The 22862-nt window shown below is 38.9% G+C and overlaps 2 protein-coding genes across 2 annotated transcripts in view; one reads left to right on the top strand and one right to left on the bottom strand.

Moving 5' to 3' along the window:
* Positions 1 to 14862, top strand: part of LOC118329361 (testican-2-like) — a 38637-nt gene extending 23775 nt beyond the window's left edge. Inside the window, exons 4-11 of the mRNA XM_035663507.1 lie at positions 3800 to 3914; positions 6864 to 6972; positions 7466 to 7580; positions 8209 to 8328; positions 8453 to 8671; positions 11424 to 11486; positions 12384 to 12521; positions 13155 to 14862. Of these exons, the coding sequence (XP_035519400.1) occupies positions 3800 to 3914; positions 6864 to 6972; positions 7466 to 7580; positions 8209 to 8328; positions 8453 to 8671; positions 11424 to 11486; positions 12384 to 12521; positions 13155 to 13300 (1025 nt within the window). The 3' untranslated portion in view covers positions 13301 to 14862. The remainder of the gene's footprint in view (positions 1 to 3799; positions 3915 to 6863; positions 6973 to 7465; positions 7581 to 8208; positions 8329 to 8452; positions 8672 to 11423; positions 11487 to 12383; positions 12522 to 13154) is intronic.
* A 3503-nt stretch (positions 14863 to 18365) lies between these two features.
* sar1aa (secretion associated, Ras related GTPase 1Aa) overlaps positions 18366 to 22862 on the bottom strand; it is a 5097-nt gene continuing 600 nt past the window's right edge. Inside the window, exons 2-7 of the mRNA XM_035672169.1 lie at positions 22480 to 22552; positions 22082 to 22201; positions 21725 to 21790; positions 20585 to 20688; positions 20369 to 20500; positions 18366 to 20224 (exon numbers count right to left, since the gene is read on the bottom strand). Coding sequence (XP_035528062.1) covers positions 20108 to 20224; positions 20369 to 20500; positions 20585 to 20688; positions 21725 to 21790; positions 22082 to 22201; positions 22480 to 22537 — 597 coding nt within the window. The 5' untranslated portion in view covers positions 22538 to 22552 and the 3' untranslated portion in view covers positions 18366 to 20107. The remainder of the gene's footprint in view (positions 20225 to 20368; positions 20501 to 20584; positions 20689 to 21724; positions 21791 to 22081; positions 22202 to 22479; positions 22553 to 22862) is intronic.

Raw genomic sequence — 22862 nt, forward strand, 5'->3', positions numbered from 1 at the left:
TAATTAACATGATTATTAACACATGACTGTTTATAAAGTTCTCTATATTTTAACTAAAAACTCCTGAATTGTGAGGCAGATCATTATAATAATTATAGTAAACAATAAGCAACACTTTCATATAAATAAATGCATGATATAAATATAGAAACAAATGATAAATACAAATGCAGATCGCACTGCTCTGGTTGCATAAAAAAGTAAAAAACAGTTTGCCATGTCATCTTAAAACACTTCTTTGCAAACACTTTTTCCACCAACCCACCTAGAAATTTCCTTTACTCTTAGCTCAAAATTGGTTTATAGCCTGAAAAAATTGTTTATTTATCTTCTATTTATTCTAGTTTTTCTGTAATTGGTCAGCAGATTTTACATAAACCACAAAACTCTTGAATGTATCATGCAATTTAAACCAAACATAGATCCCATTTTGCACATAAAGTATATCAACAATCCTGCAAAACTTTACTAAACTAACTAAATAAACTTTTAATTTAAATAGCTATAACTCATTCATTGCACAATTCATTCAGCGACAATATCCTTCAAAAATAAAGGTTACCATAAACCACTGAGCATGTTTATATATCATATTTATATTCTTATGTAAAGCTGAACAGGAATGAGATATTGTCTGAAAAATAATTATTGCGATAAGGTATGCATGTATGATTTTGTTTCACTATGAGTATATTTTATTCATATTCAGATTGGTATTTTATATTATTAAACTAACACATGAGGACAATTGTACAGCCTCGGTATCTGTGTGCTCTCTGAGTGCTTTCTGGTTTTATTTGATTCTTCCTCATACATTCAGACTGTGCAGTGCATGGCTCACTGCACAGTCTGTAGCTGTGGTTTCTGTGTGAGTGGACAGCAGGTACAGCGGCTGCACAGTCAGTGGCCTAAAAATAATGAAATGGTACAGAAGAAAGTGGGAATAGTTTAAGGTATATTACACCACTAAAAAAAACCCATACAGTTTGGTTCCCTGCCCCCATAAAAGTTTATGGTCCATAACTGGAACCCTTTTTATTAACGAAATGAAATGTTAAACCTCGAACTCTGATAGCAACCACCAACAAAATATACCTTGACAGTGTATGTATGATAAAGTAGACTAAAGCCTGAGGAAAACCTGAGTGATGAGTCTCACTAAAGAGAACTGATGTGATCCTTTGAGGCACACTGAAAATATGAGACGTCTTTACTTCCTTTGTTGTAAAGAAAAAGTCAAAATGATATGTATGCTGACAGTTAAGGGTGATTTGGGGGAAATTTTGTGTCTTAAATCAAAAGAGAAATAGACAAATGTGCCGTCAGCAGTGCAGTCTGCATATTGTTCGGCTGCTGGGGTTAAATCACAACCGAGCAGAATTCCTGTTGGAACAGATGAAGTGAATAAAAGTCAGCTGTCTGTCTTTGAGCCTCTTTGCTGAACCTAAATGCTACATCTTGTATTTTTATGAGTTTCTTCCTCCCTGAGAAGTGGAATTTAGATAAACGTAAATGTAATTCTGCTACGATAATACCCAGTCCTGAGTCGCTGATACAGTTTTCTTAAGTTTTGACTATTTACTAGTTGTTGCCTTTGATATGGGCCAAGCATTTCTGGAGCTGCTAACTTATTTTTATACAAATAGAGCTGAGGACCTGCTCTACTTTAGAGTTAGCTTCTGTTTTATGAACCTCTTCTGCTGAAGGTATATTTACAGACAGTATAGGGTATCTGTAGGTATGAGAAGATTAATTCTTTGTTTTTCTGCTCACGTTGTAACTACTACTGTACTTGTGCTAGTAAATTTTGGGCACAAATAAATTCAGTATCGTGTTTCAGTCTTTCAGAGAAACCTTAATGCAACGAGAAAGAACTCAAAAGTTAAAAATGTTTAGAAATGTTTCATCTACGTCTGTATCCAGATAAGCATCAAAATACACATACTGATAGACAATGATGTGATAAACATGGCACATTTGTATTCATGTGGTTGCAGAACAACAGAAAATTGTGCAAATGTAAAAGCATCTTGCAAGGTTTAAGAGTAACTGCACCCAGTCTAACTTTTAGCCAAACTGAACTGAACTCTTTTAAACTCATATAACATAGGAGGCAACTAGACTTTGTTTTTTTCTTTATTCAAAACGCATAAGAGATTAACATTGGGTGAGAGAGAGGACAAATTTGTCTGTGTTTAAAATTTGAAGGGCTGAACTCAAACGGAAACCAATGTAAAAGATTAATTGTGACTCAAATGTTGTTAGCTGTAATAGTTCAAAAAGGATAAAGATATCAAAAAGATGATCTATAGTTGAATGCTGTTTGTATGATAAGGTATGATGAAGTAGTATGACTTCCAAGAGGATTGGGTTTGAGCACTTTTTTAATGATTTATGATTATGATTAGTTAGACTTTTTTGTGTAGGTGTTAAAACCCCCTAAAATCTATGCATTAATTAGATTTTTCCCCCCTAAGGTTTGCGTAGAACACTATGTGAGTGAATCACAGCGTAACATTGAGTGCTCATAAATGGGGGCTAGGTATCCCAGAAGCGTATTTGAATGGGGCAATGAAACCATCTGCTATCCTGCATACTTAATAAAATGCATTGTGGAACATAGCTTGGAAGTGTTGCAAGACTTCAGCTCTTTATGAAGTCCAGTCACAAGCTTAGTCTCACACCTGGTCCTATGGCAAAAACACTACAAGCACACAGCCTCCTACCAGTATTTTTGAATTCCCTCAGAGTCGTCATGTCATCCATAAAAGTCCACTGTTCCCTCATACCTCCCTGCTGTAGCACCAGAGTATCACCTAGTCTCCAGATTTGCAGGGATCTGGCTGGCAGCCACCTCGTCTGTTGACCGTGTTGACTACAAAGCAGCTGCTCAAAGCTGACTCAGGATTTCACAGCTTAAATTTCTCTCTGCATCCGCCGCTTGCCACTCACTCTTAAATTTATCTGAGCCTGTGAGTTTTCCGAGGCCTCTCCGGCAAGGCGGTAAATGGACTGGGACAATGTGACATCCAGTTTTAGATGGCATTGACCACAGTCTAAGGAAGGTGGAGGACACTGTGCTATTTCCATCTCAGTCTATCAGTGGAAAAGAGGTTGGCATTGAACAGTTCAACTCTCCAAAGATAGAGAGAGATGCTATGAGGGAGGGAGGGAGGAAGGGAGGGAGGGAAGAAAAACAGGCAATGTGGGAGACAAAGATGGAGAGCGTGTGTGTTTGTGTGTGAGAGAGAGAAAAGGCAGACGGCGAGAGACAGTGATAAGTTGACATGGGGGAAGTGAGATGTGACAAGCAGAGAGAAAGAGATGCTCAATCAGTGCTGTCAGGGTTTCTCGCAATCAGAGACAGCCGTTGGAGACTGCAGGCAGTACTATTGACGATGGGCTGCCTCACTAATGACAGCTAGGCGTCCCTGTTTTCGGCAGCGCTGACTATAAAATCAATGGACTCATTTGTGCACACTGCTGGAATATTTTTCATTGCACATTTCATGATTTTTATTGCATACGCTTGTGTAAAAGATAGTTTTGTGAGTGTGGAAGATCATTTTAAACGATGTAAATATACAGAACTTGATTAATACAGCACAAGAAATATCTGCAGCTTTCTTGTGTTTTTTGTGGTGGTACTTGCTATCAATCTGTTGATAATAAATAAAAGAAACAGCTGGAAGTTCTGTATTTTTCTTCTGGAGGTGACAAAAATAGAGAATTAAAGCAAAACACCTCAGCTGTGATTGACACCTCTGGATGCTGATGTGTTGTTGTTTTGTGTTTGCAGCCGTGGACACCACCAAGGACCCGTGCCAGAATGTGAAATGCAGCCGCCATAAGGTGTGCGTTGCTCAGGGCTACCAGAGGGCCATGTGTGTCAATCGCAAGAAACTGGAGCACAGGTAGGTGGTAGTTTCAGTGCTAAAGTCAGTGGGAGACTTGGTTTGTGTTTGCGGGACATGTTTCCACTGTTGGACAGGACAGACTTTTCTGTAAGCTGTGTGTCAGTTAAAAGCCTTTCAATGTCTGGTTGGAGAGCTATTGATTAAACTCAGTAACAAGGCCAGAGAGTGTCATGAGTCAGGAGTGATGTAATTTCAGCTGGAAGACTCTGCTGAGCAATGACTAATTAACTGTCTGGTTGGAAAGTTATGAAACAGACAGTTATGGAAGCAAATAAATGCCATATTTTTTTTATTTTTCAACAAACCGAATGCCTAATTTTGAAGTTTAATCACTACTGAATACTTGATGTTTAAATTTAAATACCACAGAATGTATCGGACAGCAAATTACCATCGTAGTTCAAGTTATTCAAATCCAAGCAATTTGAATAAAGGTTCTAGTACTGGGTACTTAAGATGATCTATCTGAACCCTAAAAAAAATGTAAAAAAGAGTAATACATTTTAGAGCTATAAATTCAGTGGTGTTTAAATTGCAACATTAATTATTCAGTAGAGATTAAACTTCGAAATTAGATATTTAGTTTAGTATCATAAGAGTTATGCTTCTATAAGACACAGGAGAAAGAGATGCTATTTTAATGGGTAACACTTAATGTCAAGGGTACATACTTTATGATTAATTAATGCTCAACTAATACATGACTCATCATGATCTAATCTAATGCATGATGTATCATGAACTCCCGTGGTTCAGTTTTAATTAATAATGAAGCCACTATTAGTTTAATTACTTAAAACTACATGGATCATCAGTTTGTGAACTCATAAATGTATGTAGTTAATCCAGAATAAAATAACATGTCATCAAATCAGATGTGAACTGATAAAAGTGGAAAAAGTCTTCTGAGCTTATATTCTCATGCTTATGCACAACATACAGTATGAAACTGAAGAGGCTTTGATAAGCCTCTGCAGCTTATTTGGGCCGAATTCTGCTCGAGCCCGAACTAACTGCTCTGAAGGAGTTAGTGTTTATTGCAGTTGCAGTGAGCAATGCGTGTTTTAAAGCATATATAAATTAAACTTTTCGCTTATAAGTTTTTAGGTTTTATTTTTCAAAGGTAACATAGTCTGACTTTAAATGAGTGAGGAGGTGGGCAGGTGATTGGGCCAGGTAAGAAACTCTTGAGTGGCACTTGTTGTGATGTATGTTTTATAAAGTCCATGGAAGTTTATATAGTACATTTTTAAGAATTTCCTTAAATCCTTCTGCTGTCTAAACTTTTCTTGACCCCAGCATAACACTGATGTGCAGGAAAGGCAAAATCATTTACCATTTTTTAAAAGGAAATAAAAAAGGTAAATTTTATTGTCTGTCACTTAGCAACAGTGTTCTTATGTCTCAAACCACTTGAAAGCAAAGTACTTTACTCCCCCTGTCGAAAATAATACTTGAACTGAACTACCCATCTTGACAGTTCTTTAGGAAACATGGTTTAGACTAATCAGTTGAAGTTGAAGCAGAGCAGAAAGAAGAGAGGTTGAAACCATTTTGGCCATATAATACATTTATTATTGGTGTTTATAGCATTTCAAATGCTCCTCCCTTCACAAGGACCCTAGTTTTCTGTGATAGACCTCTCTGAAAAGTATTTATCTATTCGCTTACCCATTCATTCCACTTTGACTGAAAAACAAATGAGCAGGGTTGCAGTCTGAAAAGAATTAATGGAGTGAATTATTACTACCTGCAAAGTCTATCTGCTGCGACAGGCATTTATCTTTTTCAATAAAGTGCTTCATTTACAGAGTCTCTCCAGAGATGAGAGAGACTGTGTCAAATAATGGGTAATAAGCACGACACGCAAGCACACTGAACCATCCTAGCGTCATTAAGTAGCAGCCTCAGAAGTTGTACTGCAGAGCCTAATGCTGGTGCTCACTGAACATGAAGTCAATCATCGTGTGAGAGGAAAGCAAGCAAGGGGGATTTTATAAAGCTGTGCATCCAGATATTTACAGACAATGCAGACAATTTTGGTTTTATTTACCCAGGAACCCATAGATATGTGCCTCTGAGACTTCTGTTGCCACCCCACCACAGTGAAAGCATGTGAGTGCTCACAGCACTTAAAAAATTCAACAGCAACGTGTCTTCCACAAACAATGTTCCGTTACATTACATTTATTTATTTACAGGTTCCTTTGTCCAACGCAGCTTACAATAAGTGCATTCAAACTTGACAGGAACAAGAGCTAGATTGCAGAAGTGCACCCACAATAAACAAGCAACTAAAAGCATGTTCAGTGCTGCAGTGCAAGTGCTTATTTTGTGTTTGTTTGCTCCTGAAGAAATAAGACATAAGTAAGTGCGGTGGTGTCAAGATTTCTGGAAAGAGATGTTACTTTTGAGTTTTTATCTTCACTAGCAGTGTGAAGTTAGGGAAGGCAATATCTGTCAGTGGGTCCCCCACTTTGACCCAAATATCTCAACAACTATCAGATGGATTGCTGTGAAATTTCTGCACAGACGAGACATTCATTGTCCCAAGAGGATAAAGTTTACTGACTTTGGAGATCCGCTGACTTTTCCTCTAGCAGCATCATCAGGTCCAAATTTTGTCCGATTCTTAACCAAACACCTGCAAAACTAATGACATTTTTATCAGCCTTTATGTTGCTAATTAGTTAACATGCTAAATTAAGAAGGTTATAATGATTTTACCTGTTGATGTTTAGGACGCTTTAGGATTGTCATTGTGAGTACATTAGCACGATGATGTCCGTTGTATTTGGGTGGCATGTCAGAATCAGACATCCTAATTCCTGAGAAATCTGCATGGTTAGATACCACTAGAGATAGAGGCAAGTGATAAAATGTTGTTTATGTAATTTTGTTAGGCTGACATTCTATCTTTTCTTTTTTTTTTCGTTTCATGTTCAGAGTCAAACAGTCAGGGCAGCTGGAGGCCCATGAAAGCACCTGCAAGCCTTGTCCTGTTACTGCCTCCTCACCTGTATGTGGCTCTGATGGACACAACTACGTCTCTGAGGTAAAAGAAAATATTCTGCACCAGCATCTCTGTTTGAAAGCACTCACTTAGATAATTTTACTTTTTCTTTATTGCTGGATTCTGCCGCCATAAAAACCCTGAAAAGAAATGGAAAGTGCCCGTGTCATCGTTTTAAATAATGAGAGGAGTCCAGTCAAGTGCTGTTTCCTGCTGTGCTGACATATACGTGGGCGCAGCAGGGCTGCACAGTTCATCACTGCTTGCGGGAGGACAAGTGCACCGGCCCAACGTGGCCGTATGATTAATGACTGACGTTGTTTTGAGTGGCATCACTGTACGCTGTCCGCTGCCAGGAGTCTTTATTGATTTATGTATAGTTTTTAATTTTGACCTTGCATGAGAAGGCAGTAGAAAATGACAGCTCATTCATGCTGCCTTTCTCTAAGTGCAGTGTCTCATCTGAATGAGCAATCTCTTTTTCCGGCGGTCACCCCCATAAATATTTTAACTGCATCTCTCTCTCTCCTTACAGTGTAAGCTGGAACAGCAGGCCTGCCTCACAGGCAAAGAGCTGAGTATCATGTGCGCTGGCTTTTGCCCCTGTGCCACAGCGTCAATGACCGTCACAAATACCGACACAAAACGTGGCAAGTTCCCTTTCTCCACCTTCTTATATTTATGCACCTTCATTTCCCAGTCTGCATTGCTGTCATCCCTTTCATTAGTCAAGGTTTCAGAAAAAGGAAGTTATGATGCAGTGGTGGCCACACAAAGCATGCTGTCAGTAAGATAGGGCTCACAGAACCAATCAACTCAATGCTTGATGTTTGGGATCAATACTCACCAATTTCAGAGATTACTGTTATCGAAATATCCCCCATGTGGTTAAAATGCTCTTTCAATCATGTAGTAATTAATTATTTAGAGTGTACACTATCTATCATTGTAGCCAAACAGTATTGATTGTCCAGGCTCTCGGGCACGTGAAAATGCCAATTGATCAAAAGGATGAAATGTTACTCCTGTTTTTCATCTTTAGCCTGGAATAAGTGCTTAGCCTGAAAGTGAAAGTGGATTTCCATTAGATAACAGCAATTTGCTGCAGTGGAGTTAATTGCAAAATAATGTTTTCTTTGATTAGCAGATCATACAGTTATAAATGACAGCATTAAAATCCAACAGGAAGAGGAATATGAAGCAGGACTGAATCCCTGCTGTCTTTTGGGATGTCTGCCATGGTTTTGAATCTTTGGATTTCCTTCATTGCTCCCTCAGAGAGCTGCACTGGCCAGGACCTGGCAGACCTGGGTGACCGCCTGAGAGACTGGTTCCAACTCCTTCATGGAAACGCGAAGCAGAATAACTCTGGCAAGCTTGGAGCTGGCAGCGCTTCAGGTTAGAAACTCACAAAGCGGATTTATTATCTGCTGCTTCCAAACTTACAACTCAATTGTCTATGCAAAGAAATGTAATATAGACAGAAAGAAAACTAAAGTACCATGCAAATTATTTCTGACAGCGCTGGACAAGAGCCTTGTAGCCAGCTGCAAGGACTCCATTGGCTGGATGTTTTCAAAGCTGGACACAAACAGTGACCTGTATCTGGACCAAGCTGAGCTGGCCGCTATCAACCTGGACAAGTATGAGGTCTGCATCCGACCCTTCTTCAACTCCTGCGACAGCTACAAGGATGGGAAGGTCTCTACGGCAGAGTGGTGCCTCTGCTTCTGGAGAGAAAGTGAGTGAAGGGATCTCCACTGAAGAAGCATAGAGAGCTGAGTCTATTTTGAGTCACGTCTCTAAACGGGTGAAATAATAGCAAGGTAACATCACAGGGAAGTAGAGGGTTTGCAATGACGTCACTTTATTCCACCCTCCTCGCCACCACTGAGTGGCAAAACAAGCCTGCTGTGGCTGCTATGAACGGGATAAACATGTGAAGGATTAAATGTACTGTATTTATGTATGTGTACCTTGACACCAGGAATAACTGTACCCTTAGAGGAATAATTTGACATTTTGGGAAATATGCTTATTCACTTTCTTGCTTAGTTAATTCAGAAGATTAATATCATTCTTACACTTAAGTAAGTGTCTAGACTCCGGATGCAATTAGCTTAGCTTAGCATAAAGACTGGGAGCAGGCAGTAAACAGCTAGCGTGGCTCTGTCCACAGCTAAGAAATAGTTACAGCGCTTAACTCCTCCTAAAAACACAAACTTCATGTTTGTATACTGCCTAAAGAAAGGAGATACATTGTCTTAATTAGTGAAGTTTAGAGGCACTGAGAGCCAGGCTAGCTGTTCCCCACTGATTCTAGTCTTTATTCTAAGCTAATGGCCTTCTGACTAGCTCCATATTTATCACACAAACATGAAAGTGGTATCCAAATTGAATAAACGTACCTCCCAAGATGTCGGAACTATTCTTTTGACCAAGTCTGAAAGCTGGTTTTCTGAGCCTATCGACATCTACAAAGCACATTCTTTTGCTTCTGTTCCCTTTTACCGTTTGCAGTTTGCCAAAACATTTGCTTGAATTCTCCACCATTCATCTATTTTCCGCCATCTATCCAGATTCAGCAATATTCCCAGACATGATCAGCAGTTCCTCCCCCCTGCTGAGAACAATCTGGGCAAGACCTCTTTTATCTGAGTCATCTGACAGTTTGCCAGAATTACTTTCTGAACTCTGCCCACAACCAAGTTTTGTCTCTCCACTGTGATGCAGAAAATGCAGTCCCTACCTGATTTAGGGTTCCCTTAGGCTAACCAAGCCTTAAAAGACTCCTTCTTTAACTTGACAGCTTCCTTCGCCACTTGTTTTCACCACTGATGTCTTTTGTTGTTGCTACAACAGGCATCAATAAATTCCTGGTCACAACACTAAGGAGCTGCATTTGCAATGAAAGCTTTTTACAACACTGATTCTGTAGCAAGAAGAGTTCATGGACAGAGGCCTTAGCCAGACATTGCCAGTTCACCCTCACTCCATGCTTGCCTTTATTTGGTCTGTCCGGTTGCTTTTCCCCTCCCTGATCCTGAACTCACCACCAGGTATCAATCAGTTGACAGCTCAGCTCTTGTTCCATCGAAGCATCCAACACATACAGCTATTGATGTTTGGCCTTTTGGTATTCTGGTAGCAGCTACATTTGTACTATGCTTGAACATGGCGTTCCCTATGGACAGTCCATGATTAGCACAGAAGTTCAATAACAAAGCATCATTGTGTTCCCTTCAATCAACCCCCTCCTGGTTTCTCTGTCATTGATCATGTGGGTGTTTAGGTTCCACAGAACAACTATTGTTTTTCCTCTGTGCAACATTCAGTCACGTAGATGCAGCTATCTCATTCATTGGAAAAGAAATTCTAAATCTATTTGTGCAGTTGATTGCACATCAACTTTTACCAATTTACTAATGTTTTTATTTTTATTTGTTTGTTTTTTACACATCAATGCACAATTGCAGATGGTGTATGGTGATTTCAGCTGCACACCCTCTATACTTGTACTTACAACAGTAGGTTTGGCTTGACTCTTATTATTTTGAGATCAAAGTTCTCTTTTTCGAGGAATTAAATTAAATGCTACATTTGTTAGCTGCATAGAAGTTGAAAGCAGATTACCAGAGTTACATGGTGACACTGTGAGGTCGGTCAAGAAGAATGTCAGGCAAAATGATCACAGAATGAATCTAAAAACCCCTGGTGCGCTTGAGTATTCATTTAGAAATGAAGCTCCTGTTCGAAGTCATGGTCCTGACACTTTATGTGTTGCTATCATGTTGTAAAATGTAAAATGATCAGGTGTCTCCATGGGTGTTATCTCACTGATAACCTATTCTCACTGAGCTATTTCAGCTGTGCACATTTGCCACATCTGCACCATTTGACCTTTACTAAGCAAACACAGGATATTCATGGCAGTAACCTTATTTGCACGCCAATTATCCCATTGATCGGGCATTTAACCTGCATGCAATAGATTACACCAGTTCCCTAATCAATTTTTCATTACTAGTTGGTGATATTTATAAACTACTTCACCCTAAGCCATTAGGTAATAATTGTTTTACAATCATGATCTGGAACATGATGTCACCGTACATGTATAGAAATGATATCATCTTGTTTTGTGCAAATACACAATAGAAATGCTATAAAGACAGAAATATTTCTGTCAAAATCTACAAATACTGGGGAAGGTTTATCGCGCTAGGGGTCAATACAAAGTGTCTTTCTCTTCTTTGTTCTATTTCTATCTGTTCTAGAGGTTCATTTCCTTGTCGTTCTCAGACTACATCCATATGTCCTTTCACCTAAGCTCTCGACAATCGATCAGCCTCTGAGGGAATGAAATATAACACTTCTTAAACAAATCAATACGGCAAAAAAGTGTAATTATGAAGAGCATTGATTGAGATAAAGTTTGGGGAGAGCAGTTTAAGGTATTGTCTGTCATCACTTTTCTTGTTTGATTCTCACAGAGCCGCCGTGCCTCGCTGAGCTGGAGAGGATCCAAGTGCAGGAGGCGGCCAAGAAGAAGCCTGGTAAATACATTTATCATTAGAGTACTTTGAAGTTCAATATATATTTGAATGAAGATATTTTTAAACACTACACTTGCACAGACACACCTTTTGGACAGGAAATCACCACCGACTCACTTTAGATCCTTTCAAAGCTGTGAACTGCACTGTGTAGCCGCTGTCTGCCCCTGCACTCGCTCCAGGTCTCTTGTGTGCTTAAGGTGCCTGGTGCAGCAGGCAAGATGCTGGAGGAGGCTCATTTAAGAGATCACAAGCACACGGCTAGGATTAGGCCCTAATCAGGCTGGTGGGGGGGATTCGGGGGCAGCGCTGGTTTTGGGAAAGAGCAAGAATAATGCGCCCGTTTGGCTCTCTGAGAAACACCATGCCACAGTATCTACCCAGCATGCTCAACACAGCTGCTTTTCAGCCTTAAGCTCCAAACCCGGAGATATGTTCTTCTGCTCCGAAGCCCACTTGTCTCATTGCTTGTGTCTCCTCTAGTTTTCACGGTGGTGGTGGGGGGATACGGTGCTTGTTAGAGAACTTCGCTTTGAGTTTGACAAGAGTGTCCTGAGGGAGGCTGAAACAGTGGAGCTCTGTCACCAAGGCTGTCACTGCATTTTTACATGCCACTCTCACAGCATAAGGAAACATTCTACGCCAACATACTGTATGAAATCACCCCCCCCAGCATATGCATGCTTGTGTAAAACAAACAGGGAAGCTTTCTCTGTCTCTGTGCTATTCTCTGCCAAAGATCTGCCTCTCTATCCTGACTGATGGTCCTATCACAGGTTCACTAAGGCGTGCTGGCATTCTTGTTTATGCAGCACTCATCTCAGGCATCAGCATGACGCAGCTATGTGTGCTAAGGGTATAAATATTTAACAACTAGGTATGTGCACGTCCTTGCAGGGATATACATTCCCAGCTGCGATGAGGACGGCTACTACAGGAAAGTGCAGTGTGACCAGAGCAGAGGGGAGTGCTGGTGCGTCGACCAGCATGGTGGAGAGATGATGGGCAGCAGAATCCATGGCAACCCTGACTGCGGTAAGATACACGTGACATTTCTCACGCTGTACACAGCAGGAAAATTTTCTTTTTTCTTTTTCTTTTGTCTGTAATTGAGTCGTTGAGGTCATTCTTACTCGAAATATAGTAATATTTGCCAGTGCAGAGACATTATTCTTGTTATTTTCTTACATTTTAGTATACTTACTACATTTGCATGGTTTTTCATTCATTAAAAGATACAGCTGCATCCATTCAAAACCCCATTCTGGATTTCAGTATTAGAATTAGGGCTGAAAGTAATGGTTATTTCTGTCTACAATTACTCTCAATACAATTTTATGAATCAAATAATCATTTAGTCTATAATATGTCAGTAAAAATGACAGTTTGTGTAAAATTCCCATTATAAGTTCCCAAAGCCGGATGACATCTTCAAATTCCTTGTTTTGTCTGACCAACTGCCCAAAATCCAAATATATTCAGTTTACATTGATATGTACCATTACAAGACATAATATCTTCCTGTTTCAGAGGCTAAAACAAGATAATGTTTCACATTTTTGCTTGATGATGAGCTGATTGTTTCAGTATTAAAGGACCTAGATGCCACTTAATCCTAGAGACTGGTCCTTTAATACAAAATTCCATTCCATGTTGATCCTTTTCCAGACGAAGTGGCAGGATATTCTGGAGATTTTGGCAGTGGAGTGGGTTGGGAGGATGAAGAGGAGAAGGAGGTAGAAGACAACGGAGAGGAGGCTGAAGAGGAGGAAGAGGAGGAGGGTGAGGCGGACGATGGCGGATACATTTGGTAGAACTGTCTGACCCCATGCCGAGAGCCGAGTCACAGCTGCTGGCCTAAAAATCTACAGGGATGGCTCTCTCCTTACAGCAAAAGATTTTTGGGATCGGACTTGGGAGGCATGGAATTGTGTTTCATCCTAGTGGGATATGTGGTGCTGGTCCAGGGATGAGACGATGACCAGTTTTTGTCTTAGATATCTGTAATTGCTTCATTCTCCTCTCTGTTTTTTGAGCAACGGAGCTTTTTGTTTTGCCGTCCTGAAAAGCGGGACCCACTGACTACTGCGCCATAGGTAGCTAAAGTCCATCAGAGTTCCTATCTTGTCCGACCGCCATCTATGCATATAGAGATTACCAGTAATTTTGTATTGTGTGAACAATTGCTTGAGTATTAGAGCCGTCGTCTCACTGGAATGACCAGAGATCAGAACAGTTAAACATTTTTGGGAAATACGCTTATTTCTTTCCCAGAGTTTTATGACTCGACACCACTCTCATGTTAAATATGATGCTAGAGCTAGGCGATGGTTAGCTTAATAAAGATTGGAAACTGAGGCAAACAGCTGTTTTGCTCTGTTTAAAGGTAAAAAAAAAATCACCATACCAAAACATCTAAAGCTCACTAATCTGGTGTTTGTTTAATCCTCACAAAAATCAGAGTGTAAACAAACGAGAGGTAGCGACTAGCTGGTGAACATAGTGGAGCATTCAATGTTAGCTGCTAAATGTTTCCCTCAGGAGTTGGTGGAGACCAAAAATAGAGCAAAAAGAGAAATAGTATTGACTTACATTTATTTGGTGGACAGACAAAATTATTCCAAATGAATGCTTATGTTTGCTAATAAGTCCAACATATCAACTTAAAATGTGATGATACTGTATGTGTTCATACAAGTGGTCAAAGAAATCTGTTATTGCTGCTTTGAGTTAAGCTAATTTCGGACTGATAGCAAATAAGTGTATTTCCCCAAGGTTTGAACTGTTCCTTTAAAGCAGTTCAGTGCAATGTGGTTATGTATTTCCAAACTGATTCTGTATATAAATCCAGTGTAAATGATCTGTGAAGCAAGCTTAGAGGATTTCAGGTCACTACGGTTTCAAGCTACCTTTATGATAAAGGTGCGCCACAGCTCGCAGCAGTTTTTAAATCGTACATGCTTTAGTGGATACACACAACTATACAGGACCTACATTTCCAGTTGAATTACTTTTATTGAAAACATTGTAGAATGTACTTTAATGAAACTCCAAACTGCACCTACAGTAGAAACCAGTAGTTGCTCTCCTCTGCTAACTCTGAAATCATGTCAAAGAATGTGCCACAACTATGTTTTATTATTACTTTGCAACATGAAAAACTGTATTTTGTGTTTATATATATATAAAAAAAATGTGTGCATTACTTGAAGTTCTGTGTGTATACTTGAATTCACATTGTAATTTTTTTCTATGAGAATATTGTTGCCATGTGTTCATTCATGCTATTGGTAGGCCAAACATTTGGTTGTTTTTAGTATTGCATGTTAGTGAATAAGAATGTACTTCTAGGCTGAGCACTTTACTAATAAAGGCACTGGAGCCAAGCTGTGTGTCGACTTTAATCTTTTCCAACTATTTCAGGAAGAAAAATTAGCATCCTGTCTGGAATTTAGTTGGTTTTGTGGCTACTGTACCACCGAGTCACACTCCGTCTTTCTCTATATTTAATGATGAGTATTTTTAAAACTATCCTGCTAGATAAAGAAAGGAACACTGTGCTTAGGTGCCTGTGGGGAAATTAAATGAATTCTTAAGATAAAGGCAGGTTGATTGTCCTCACTGTATGAAGGTGGTCAGGAGAGGATATGTATCACAGACTGCAGCACTCAGCTTTTTTACCTCAGGAGATCCATATTTTCAAATTCAGCCTGTGCACAAAAAACTGAATTTGAGCATAAATGAACTCCCCAGCCTACCTTACATGAAGTATTTTGCTTATAAAACATAAGCTTATGTGTAAATATGAATATTTTGGAACACAGAACTACTTTTTCATGACCTTTTGCTCCTCCACCTGGTGTGTAAAGCACCGATTACTGTAGCATATTACAGCTAAGGCCTGTAACTGCCGCAATTATATCTGATTATGTTTAACAAGGCATTAACTAAAAACAATGTACAATCGTGGCGCCTGCAGTGGAATAAAAACAAGAGGAAGCTGAAAGCTACTGGGCTCAGTTAAGTTGACAATCACAAGGGGATATTTGCTGGGGATATTTAGGTGCACAACTGCCACCTCATGCTAGGAGAACAAATTACAGCCAAATGACCTGAAAGCCTTAAATGACCACAATGTGAGAGACAACACTGTGAAGGCATGTGGGTGATAAAATGTGCAATTAATGCATCTGTACTAATTGGAAATCCAATAATCACAAGTAAAGGTCCTGGATTAAGATTTTTAAGTTCAAAGTAAACAAGCATTAACAGTAAAATTAACTCAAGAGTGCCTATCAGTGTCAAATTACTAATGATTTACCATGTACCTGCAAAAATATCACAGGCTCTTTCAATAACAACTCTTAATTAACTTTTTAGATAAGGTCTAAAGTGCATTGTGTCACTGAGTAGAAACAAGGCAAGTTCCCTGAAATAGATATAATAGATTGTGTATTTATTATGTTGTGTTGCGGCTTTTCATTGAGATTTAATGTTCATGTTAGAGTAGGGGCAGGCCGGCGGCGGATAGACAGGAGAAGTGTGTAGAGAGTACGGGGATGACACGAGAGGCGAAGAGGGCTGTAGGGTCCAGATTCGGAACGGCCGGGCCGCTGCCAGCAACTCTGTATATGGGTCGCCAGCTCTACTGACTGAGCTAACCGGGTACCTGATACAATAGATTTTTGAGATACAAAATGTTCACCAAATAACACAAATAGCAGCCATATTTTATCAGTAATGGAATAAAATTAGAGAAACTAGTCTCCCAAAAACGGAAAAAACTCAAGTACTAGTACCTCAACACTGTATTTTAAATAAATCTAGTATCAATATCTACAGTGTTAAAAATGTATTTATACACTATTTTTTTAAGACAGTGCTCTTGGTTTTAGTATAACAGGACTAAGGGTCTACAGCCATGCCATTGGTTCTGTGAGGTTGTATTTATGCACAGAAGGACTTTGATGTAAACACTAATATAATGTTTACTATGTTCCAAATGGGACAAATTTTAAATTTGAGCTAATGATGGCACTAGGTGAAAAGTCAGGGCTTCACCGAAGTGATTACAATGGACTGGTTGCACATTTCTGACTTGTCAAAGCCAGAAAACGACAGCTCAGTTTTGTTAAGTGTCCCAGTAACAGTGAGAGTGAACCCGCTTCTACAACCAGCACACACAATTGCAGGACCTCTCCTAAGTGGATTGCAGATATCATTAATACACCTGTGAGTTTCCTGCTGTGACATGTCAAAGTGTCTGCTGTGCAACCAGTCCATTTATCCTGAGGGGAACATGAATGTCTGTACCAGATTTTAAAACAATCCATCCAACAGCTGTCAAAATATTTCACTAAAAGCAAAAAATGTCAACCTTAGCCAGGGCACCACCAAAGTCAACTGGATACAATGACTGAGCACAATTTTGTGACAATCCATCCAGTAGATGCTGAGATATTTCCAGCAGTGAAATCATTTCTAACACTGACAGGCAGCCAGTGAAGGGCAGCAAGGTTTGGGGTAATGTGTGGTCACTTCTCTAGGAATGTGCAAAAAGCATGGAAGCAGCACCCTGCAATTTTCAGCAGCTGATTGATGTTACAGGAAGGCGTATCACAATAATTAAGCCTGGATATGAAAACAACTTTCACAACATCAGAAAATGATAATAAAACATCAGTGATGTGCCAAAACAAAGCATGATTGCACCACTTGAGAATCTAATAACAGGTCTGAATCAAAAATATTTCAGCCTTCTGGCTTCACATTAGTCGATCGAAAGGCTATTAAGACTATACAGATACAGTGCTTATAGAAGAAGAAGACTTTTTGTGTTGTTTTTTACAGTAAATCACAGTGGATGTAATTTGGACTTTTATACTTTGATGTCAAAGTGAAAAAAAATCTCAGTAGCAAGCAAAATACCCATCAAAGAGTCAATATTTAGGAGGCATCTTTGCCATCTTTTGGCCTTTCCATTTTCTGCCCATGCGTCATTAGACCCATTCTTTATTGAACTTTACTGGTCAAATAATTAGCATATTGTTGGTGTTGTGGTTTAATTTTTCTTGTCTCAATGCACCTCAATTGATGTCTATCTGACTTAAACTTTTAGCTATCTGACTATAGTGAGAGACCACAAACTCCCACTGAAGGTACCCAGAATGGTGACACAGACTCACAGAAAGCAAAGAGAATTGATACAACAGAACAGGATATGAGCAAACCGAGTTGTCCCAGAATACAACTCACTTGAACATAGAAAATCACTCTATTATATGCCTCTTTCCCAAAGAATGTAAAACAATATTTTATTTTTGCATTTCTACAAACTCTATTTTAATCATATTTGAGATTGTATTCAATTTGGAGAAATTTGTTTTCATGATGACAGTAAAGTCTTCATAATTCATCATTGAAGAATTACAGTGTACTGAGGGTGAATTATCTGTATAGCCTCTGTCATTACTAGTATTAGTACTGAAGGTGACCCAGGATAGAGCCCTGAGGGACGCCACAGTACCACAGGGGCACTAAAGGATGAGGCTCCTCCAACCACAGCAGAGAATGTCCTGACCACTTGTCACTTTCTCACATCAGGAAACAGGTGTCATTCACACTTCATTTTTGTCTGTCAGGCCTAAAGTGTGTAGCAGATGCTGAGCAAATTATGTAAAGTGACAATCCTTGAATAATGTAGAGGTGCCACTTAAGTGGTTTTCTTTGAACCCATGAAGAGAGAAAATGCGGGTTACTTAAATATTATATACAGAACGAGAAATAAGGGTGAGAAAAAGGCCTTAATTGGAATAAAAAATAAAAAATAACACATGGCCAGCTGAGTCCCAAAAAAGTTGTTTTTATTACAACATTTTAACCTCTCATTACTTAGATCAATATTTATGTTTGGATGTGGTCATTCAATTTCCAACTATTTTCACAGATAATTATTTCAAGTTACAGTCAGTAATAAATAACTATTACTATTAACTAACTATATTATTAATAACATTTTATAGTGTCAGCTAAAGGGAAGTTACTGTACAAACATTTACATCTGTATTATACATAATTTACAGGAGTTCAGCAACTGGTACAGAACACTGTTCAAAGGAAAAGCAGTTTGTTTACATGCATACTGTGTCTCAGTAAACACTCAGGATTCCCTGTGTAAATTCTGTTTCATATATCTTTTTATCTCAGCCACAAATATCCCTGCATATGTTAATAAACAGAATATTTAAAACGTTACCCTGTAAACATGGGGTGCAGGAAACAGGAAAAGTCAAGGAACAAAAATACTTCAGTATCCAGAATAAGATTAGATGATTCATTTACAGGTTAGTATATTAACATTGCAAGTGCACTCTCATATCTTTTCAGATAGTCAAAAAGTGCATCACCCATAGCACTTCAACCCTGTTGCACAGCTTACATGCTGATCTATTGCTAAGGCTCTAGACTAAAGGAATAAAAAAAAACATTAATTTCATTAAGGGTGATTATAATAAACAGGCTCAGACATCGATTTATTCTTTCCTACTCTCAAATACAGTGGAGTAAGATTGTCTCTGCTACTGTATCATGGGTCATTCTACTTTATTGCTTCCTGACATTTTAAGGGCAATTCATTATTACAGCCTTCATGATATAATAAAGCAAGGGCAGCCATTGAAGGTCATAAAAGTTCTGTATGAACATTTTATCTTTGACTTCTGTAGTGAACACCGCAAAGTCAAAGATAATGAAGACATATTTCAGTCCAACTAATACACTTCAAATTAGCTGCCTTCAGCTCAACATATAACATCAGTTTAATTCAACACATATAGAAAGATGCAAATATTGGAGCAAAAGAGACAGAAAGTGAGAAGTACATCATTCAAAGCACACTCATAAGTGAGCGGTTCAATTTGACTCTGTTTACTCCATCATCTTTGCTTTATTTGTGGGAAGTGCTGTCTTTTCTTCTTTTTTGGTTTCTAAAGGGGATTTGACGTTATATTGGCTCAGTGCTCAGCATGGAAGATATCTTTTGTTAAAGTCCAAATCTCTCTCCCTGCGAATCCCAAAGTCATTAGCATACATCTTTGGCTATATGCTTTGAAGGCAGTGGCTGCGTAGCATTAGATTAAATGAAATAAAATTAATCTCCCGTATTTAGCCATTTGTCTAATTTTAAAATCTCGGCCATCTTAATCCGATGTCAGACAAGCATTAAACTACCCACCACAATCATAACGGTCCTTATTTTTCTTCCTAATAAATTCCAACTGGAGCAGTATATTTTATTATATTCCATAATAAATAAAGCAACAATGATGTGTACATATCTACATTCTTGCATAATGTATGACCGCTCATGTAACAACTCAGTTAATGTTCACATTAATAACACACAGGACAGTTCACCATGAACCACTTTTAAAAGTTTGCATAGAAACCTTTAAATCCTGAATAAATGCTTTAAGTATTAAAAAGAATATGCTCTTAAAATGCTCTCAGTAACACAGTTTAAAATTTAGGCTGATTGACACTGGCAAAGAGACAAAGTCTTTGTCATGATTCATGAAAATGTGCCAAGGAAATCCCTTCTGGTTATGCTTCAGTCCTGCATGTCAGTCGATGTACTGTGATAACCATCTGAAACCTTCCCCATAGCCTTGTTTTTTCAACACGCTGCACATGAAAATCTCTAGCGGTCGGACGTTCAGCTCCTTCACAGAGACATTTCCCTGTCGATAACAAAGCGGATGAATGAGGATGATGATCATCAGGAATCAGGACATGTACCTTTTTTTAACTAATGGGTTTAGTGTATATATGAGGAGATCACATTATTTCAGGGAGTTAAAAGACAGGATTTATGACACGCCTACCTTTCCAGTAACTTGTCCATCAAGAGCAAATGCTCCCCTAAGTCCTCCTTCACTGATTGCCTCAGGACGGTCAATTTTATTACCCAACACCAACACTGGTACATTGACTATGGTCTCATCTGCTAGGAGAGCCTAGAAACACAAGAGCAGCACAATCATAATCAATCTACTGTTAACAGACAGGAAACAGCTTGTAACGGTGATGTTTAATCTTACATCGAGTTCAATCTTGGATTCTGTGAGCCTGTCGTGATCTGCACAGTCTACAAGAAAGACGACTCCATTCACAGCCGGCAGGTAGTTCTTCCACACTCTCCGAGCTATCAACAAAGAAAAGGTTTGTCCTTGCAGCAATTCAATAGCACAGAGAATGCCCTTCTCGGCTTGTAATGCAGCAATTTTAACTAGAAAACATTAGAAAGAATTAAAGTGACACAAGCTTCGTATAGTAGTATAGTGGTTCACAGGTTCTCATGTCTAAATGAAAAAGCAGAGGTGAATTGTGGCTAATTAGATGTCATTAAATTATGAAATAATAACAATGACAATATACCTTTTTCACAGCAGCAATGTTGACATGTAGTAGTAGGGTAAAGACAGGTGTTACTAATAATACTAATTAAGTTTCTGTCACATTCAGATCAAACAGAGTCAGGGTGCTGCTATTGTGCATGTTGCCTCACTGGAAAGGCTCAGCTAAACTAAATGGAACGGAGCCTTAATTAGTATAATTCGTAACACCTGTGTTTACCAGCCTCTCCTTTCTTCATCTACATTTTCTGCAGCACTGGCACAACATCTGTGTATGGGAACTCTTCCTGCCTTTAAATTGTGAAATGTGCTTAATATTTTAGGCTCAGTAGTTCCAGCATAGCTGAATTACCCAACAGCAGTGTGGGGGCTACAGAGACACCATGTGGCAGCCACAGGAAGTGTGATTAGTCAACTTGCCTCCTGTTTTCTTCAACATGTGTCTGATGAAAGTAGAGATTACTGATAGGAGTTCGGTCTAGACCTGCTCTATTTGAAAAGCTCGTCCTGAGACTAACTGTCTGTGTACTGAAATTTGGCGCTCCGTATATCAAATAAATTTGAATTGAATTGATAGTGAAGGGAAATTTATGCAACAATTTGAACAGGATCACTTCTACTGTGGATGAATGAGACGGACTGATTATGTATGACAAATCCATGTAATTTTGAGGTGGCACTACGACAATCTACAACTTAATCCTACACTTGAACTAAAAACGTATCGTCTGATTTGGTCATTTGGCTGAAAAGTATGCATCCCGGTTTACAATATGGTTTCACCATAACAACAAAAAGCAGTGACAAAATGGAGAAAGGCCTCACCTTGTACATGACCTCCCAGATCAAACGTGGTAAATGTCATCCCACCAATTGTCAGCTCTTCAGAAGCTTTGAGAAAAAGAAGATAACATTTCTTTTTAATCTGGAGATTTTATGAGCAACAAAGCTGAAACTTACAGAGCAACTAACAATGCAACACAATATTCTGCCCACATGATGATATCAGGTAATTCTGTGATATGGTATATATTGTAAGACAGCCATCGATCTACAATAAATAACAAAAAGAATTCTCCAAAAAGAAGGAATCAATCATACTGTGTAAACTCACATGCAACAGCCGCCTTTAATAACAAGCTGACCCATCTATGTTCTAACATGTCAACCATCTCTCCTTACTTGGATGCAGCGTTGGCACGTGTTGGCCGAGGCGGTCATCTTTCAACATGTGTAGAAGTGTTGTTTTACCAGCATTGTCCAGGCCCAGGAAAACCAGCTTCCCAGACTTTTTATACAGACCTGGAAGAAATAGTTCACAAATGTATCAGAAATTATGGGTGCAATCCAAGTCATTTTTAATCCCTGAGGAAGAAGATAACCAACACAAAATACTCTTACACAACTATGCATTAGTTACATAGCAGCACCTGCAGCACATACAGTTTAATACTGCCAACATGTCAGTAATTTAACAAAGAAAAGTTATATTTCCTAAAGTAAACTACTCTTTGATAAAGTAATGGTGGTATAAATACATCTCCACCACTTTTTGTTGCCAAGCTGCAAACGCTACTTACCTAAGAACTGTAAAACACTGCTAAACCCCCTGTAGATCCAGTCAAATATAAATGACATCTTCGCAGTCTTTCGCTGAAACAAGAAAGAGGACAGATTAATAACACACAATACTGCACAGAGTGACCAGAAATATAGAAATGCCTGCCCTTGACCCTATATCCATGAAGTGCTTGTTCGTTTTTGTAACTCGTGAGGGAACGGCACTGTACGTACCGCATCGGACATTATACTGTGAGGTGTTTCTAATGTTTTACCCTGCATGTACAAATGCAAGTAAGGTGGAGAAAACAGAAACACGCACAAACATAATGCAGAAAAAAGGTGCCAGTAGTACAAAAAAAAGGGACATTTTTAAACAGGGTGTTATTTATTCGCAGAACAA

Source organism: Morone saxatilis, unplaced genomic scaffold, assembly GCF_004916995.1.
Source record: "Morone saxatilis isolate NCDOM2014 unplaced genomic scaffold, NCSU_SB_2.0 Contig1, whole genome shotgun sequence".
Classification (NCBI taxonomy): domain Eukaryota; kingdom Metazoa; phylum Chordata; class Actinopteri; family Moronidae; genus Morone; species Morone saxatilis.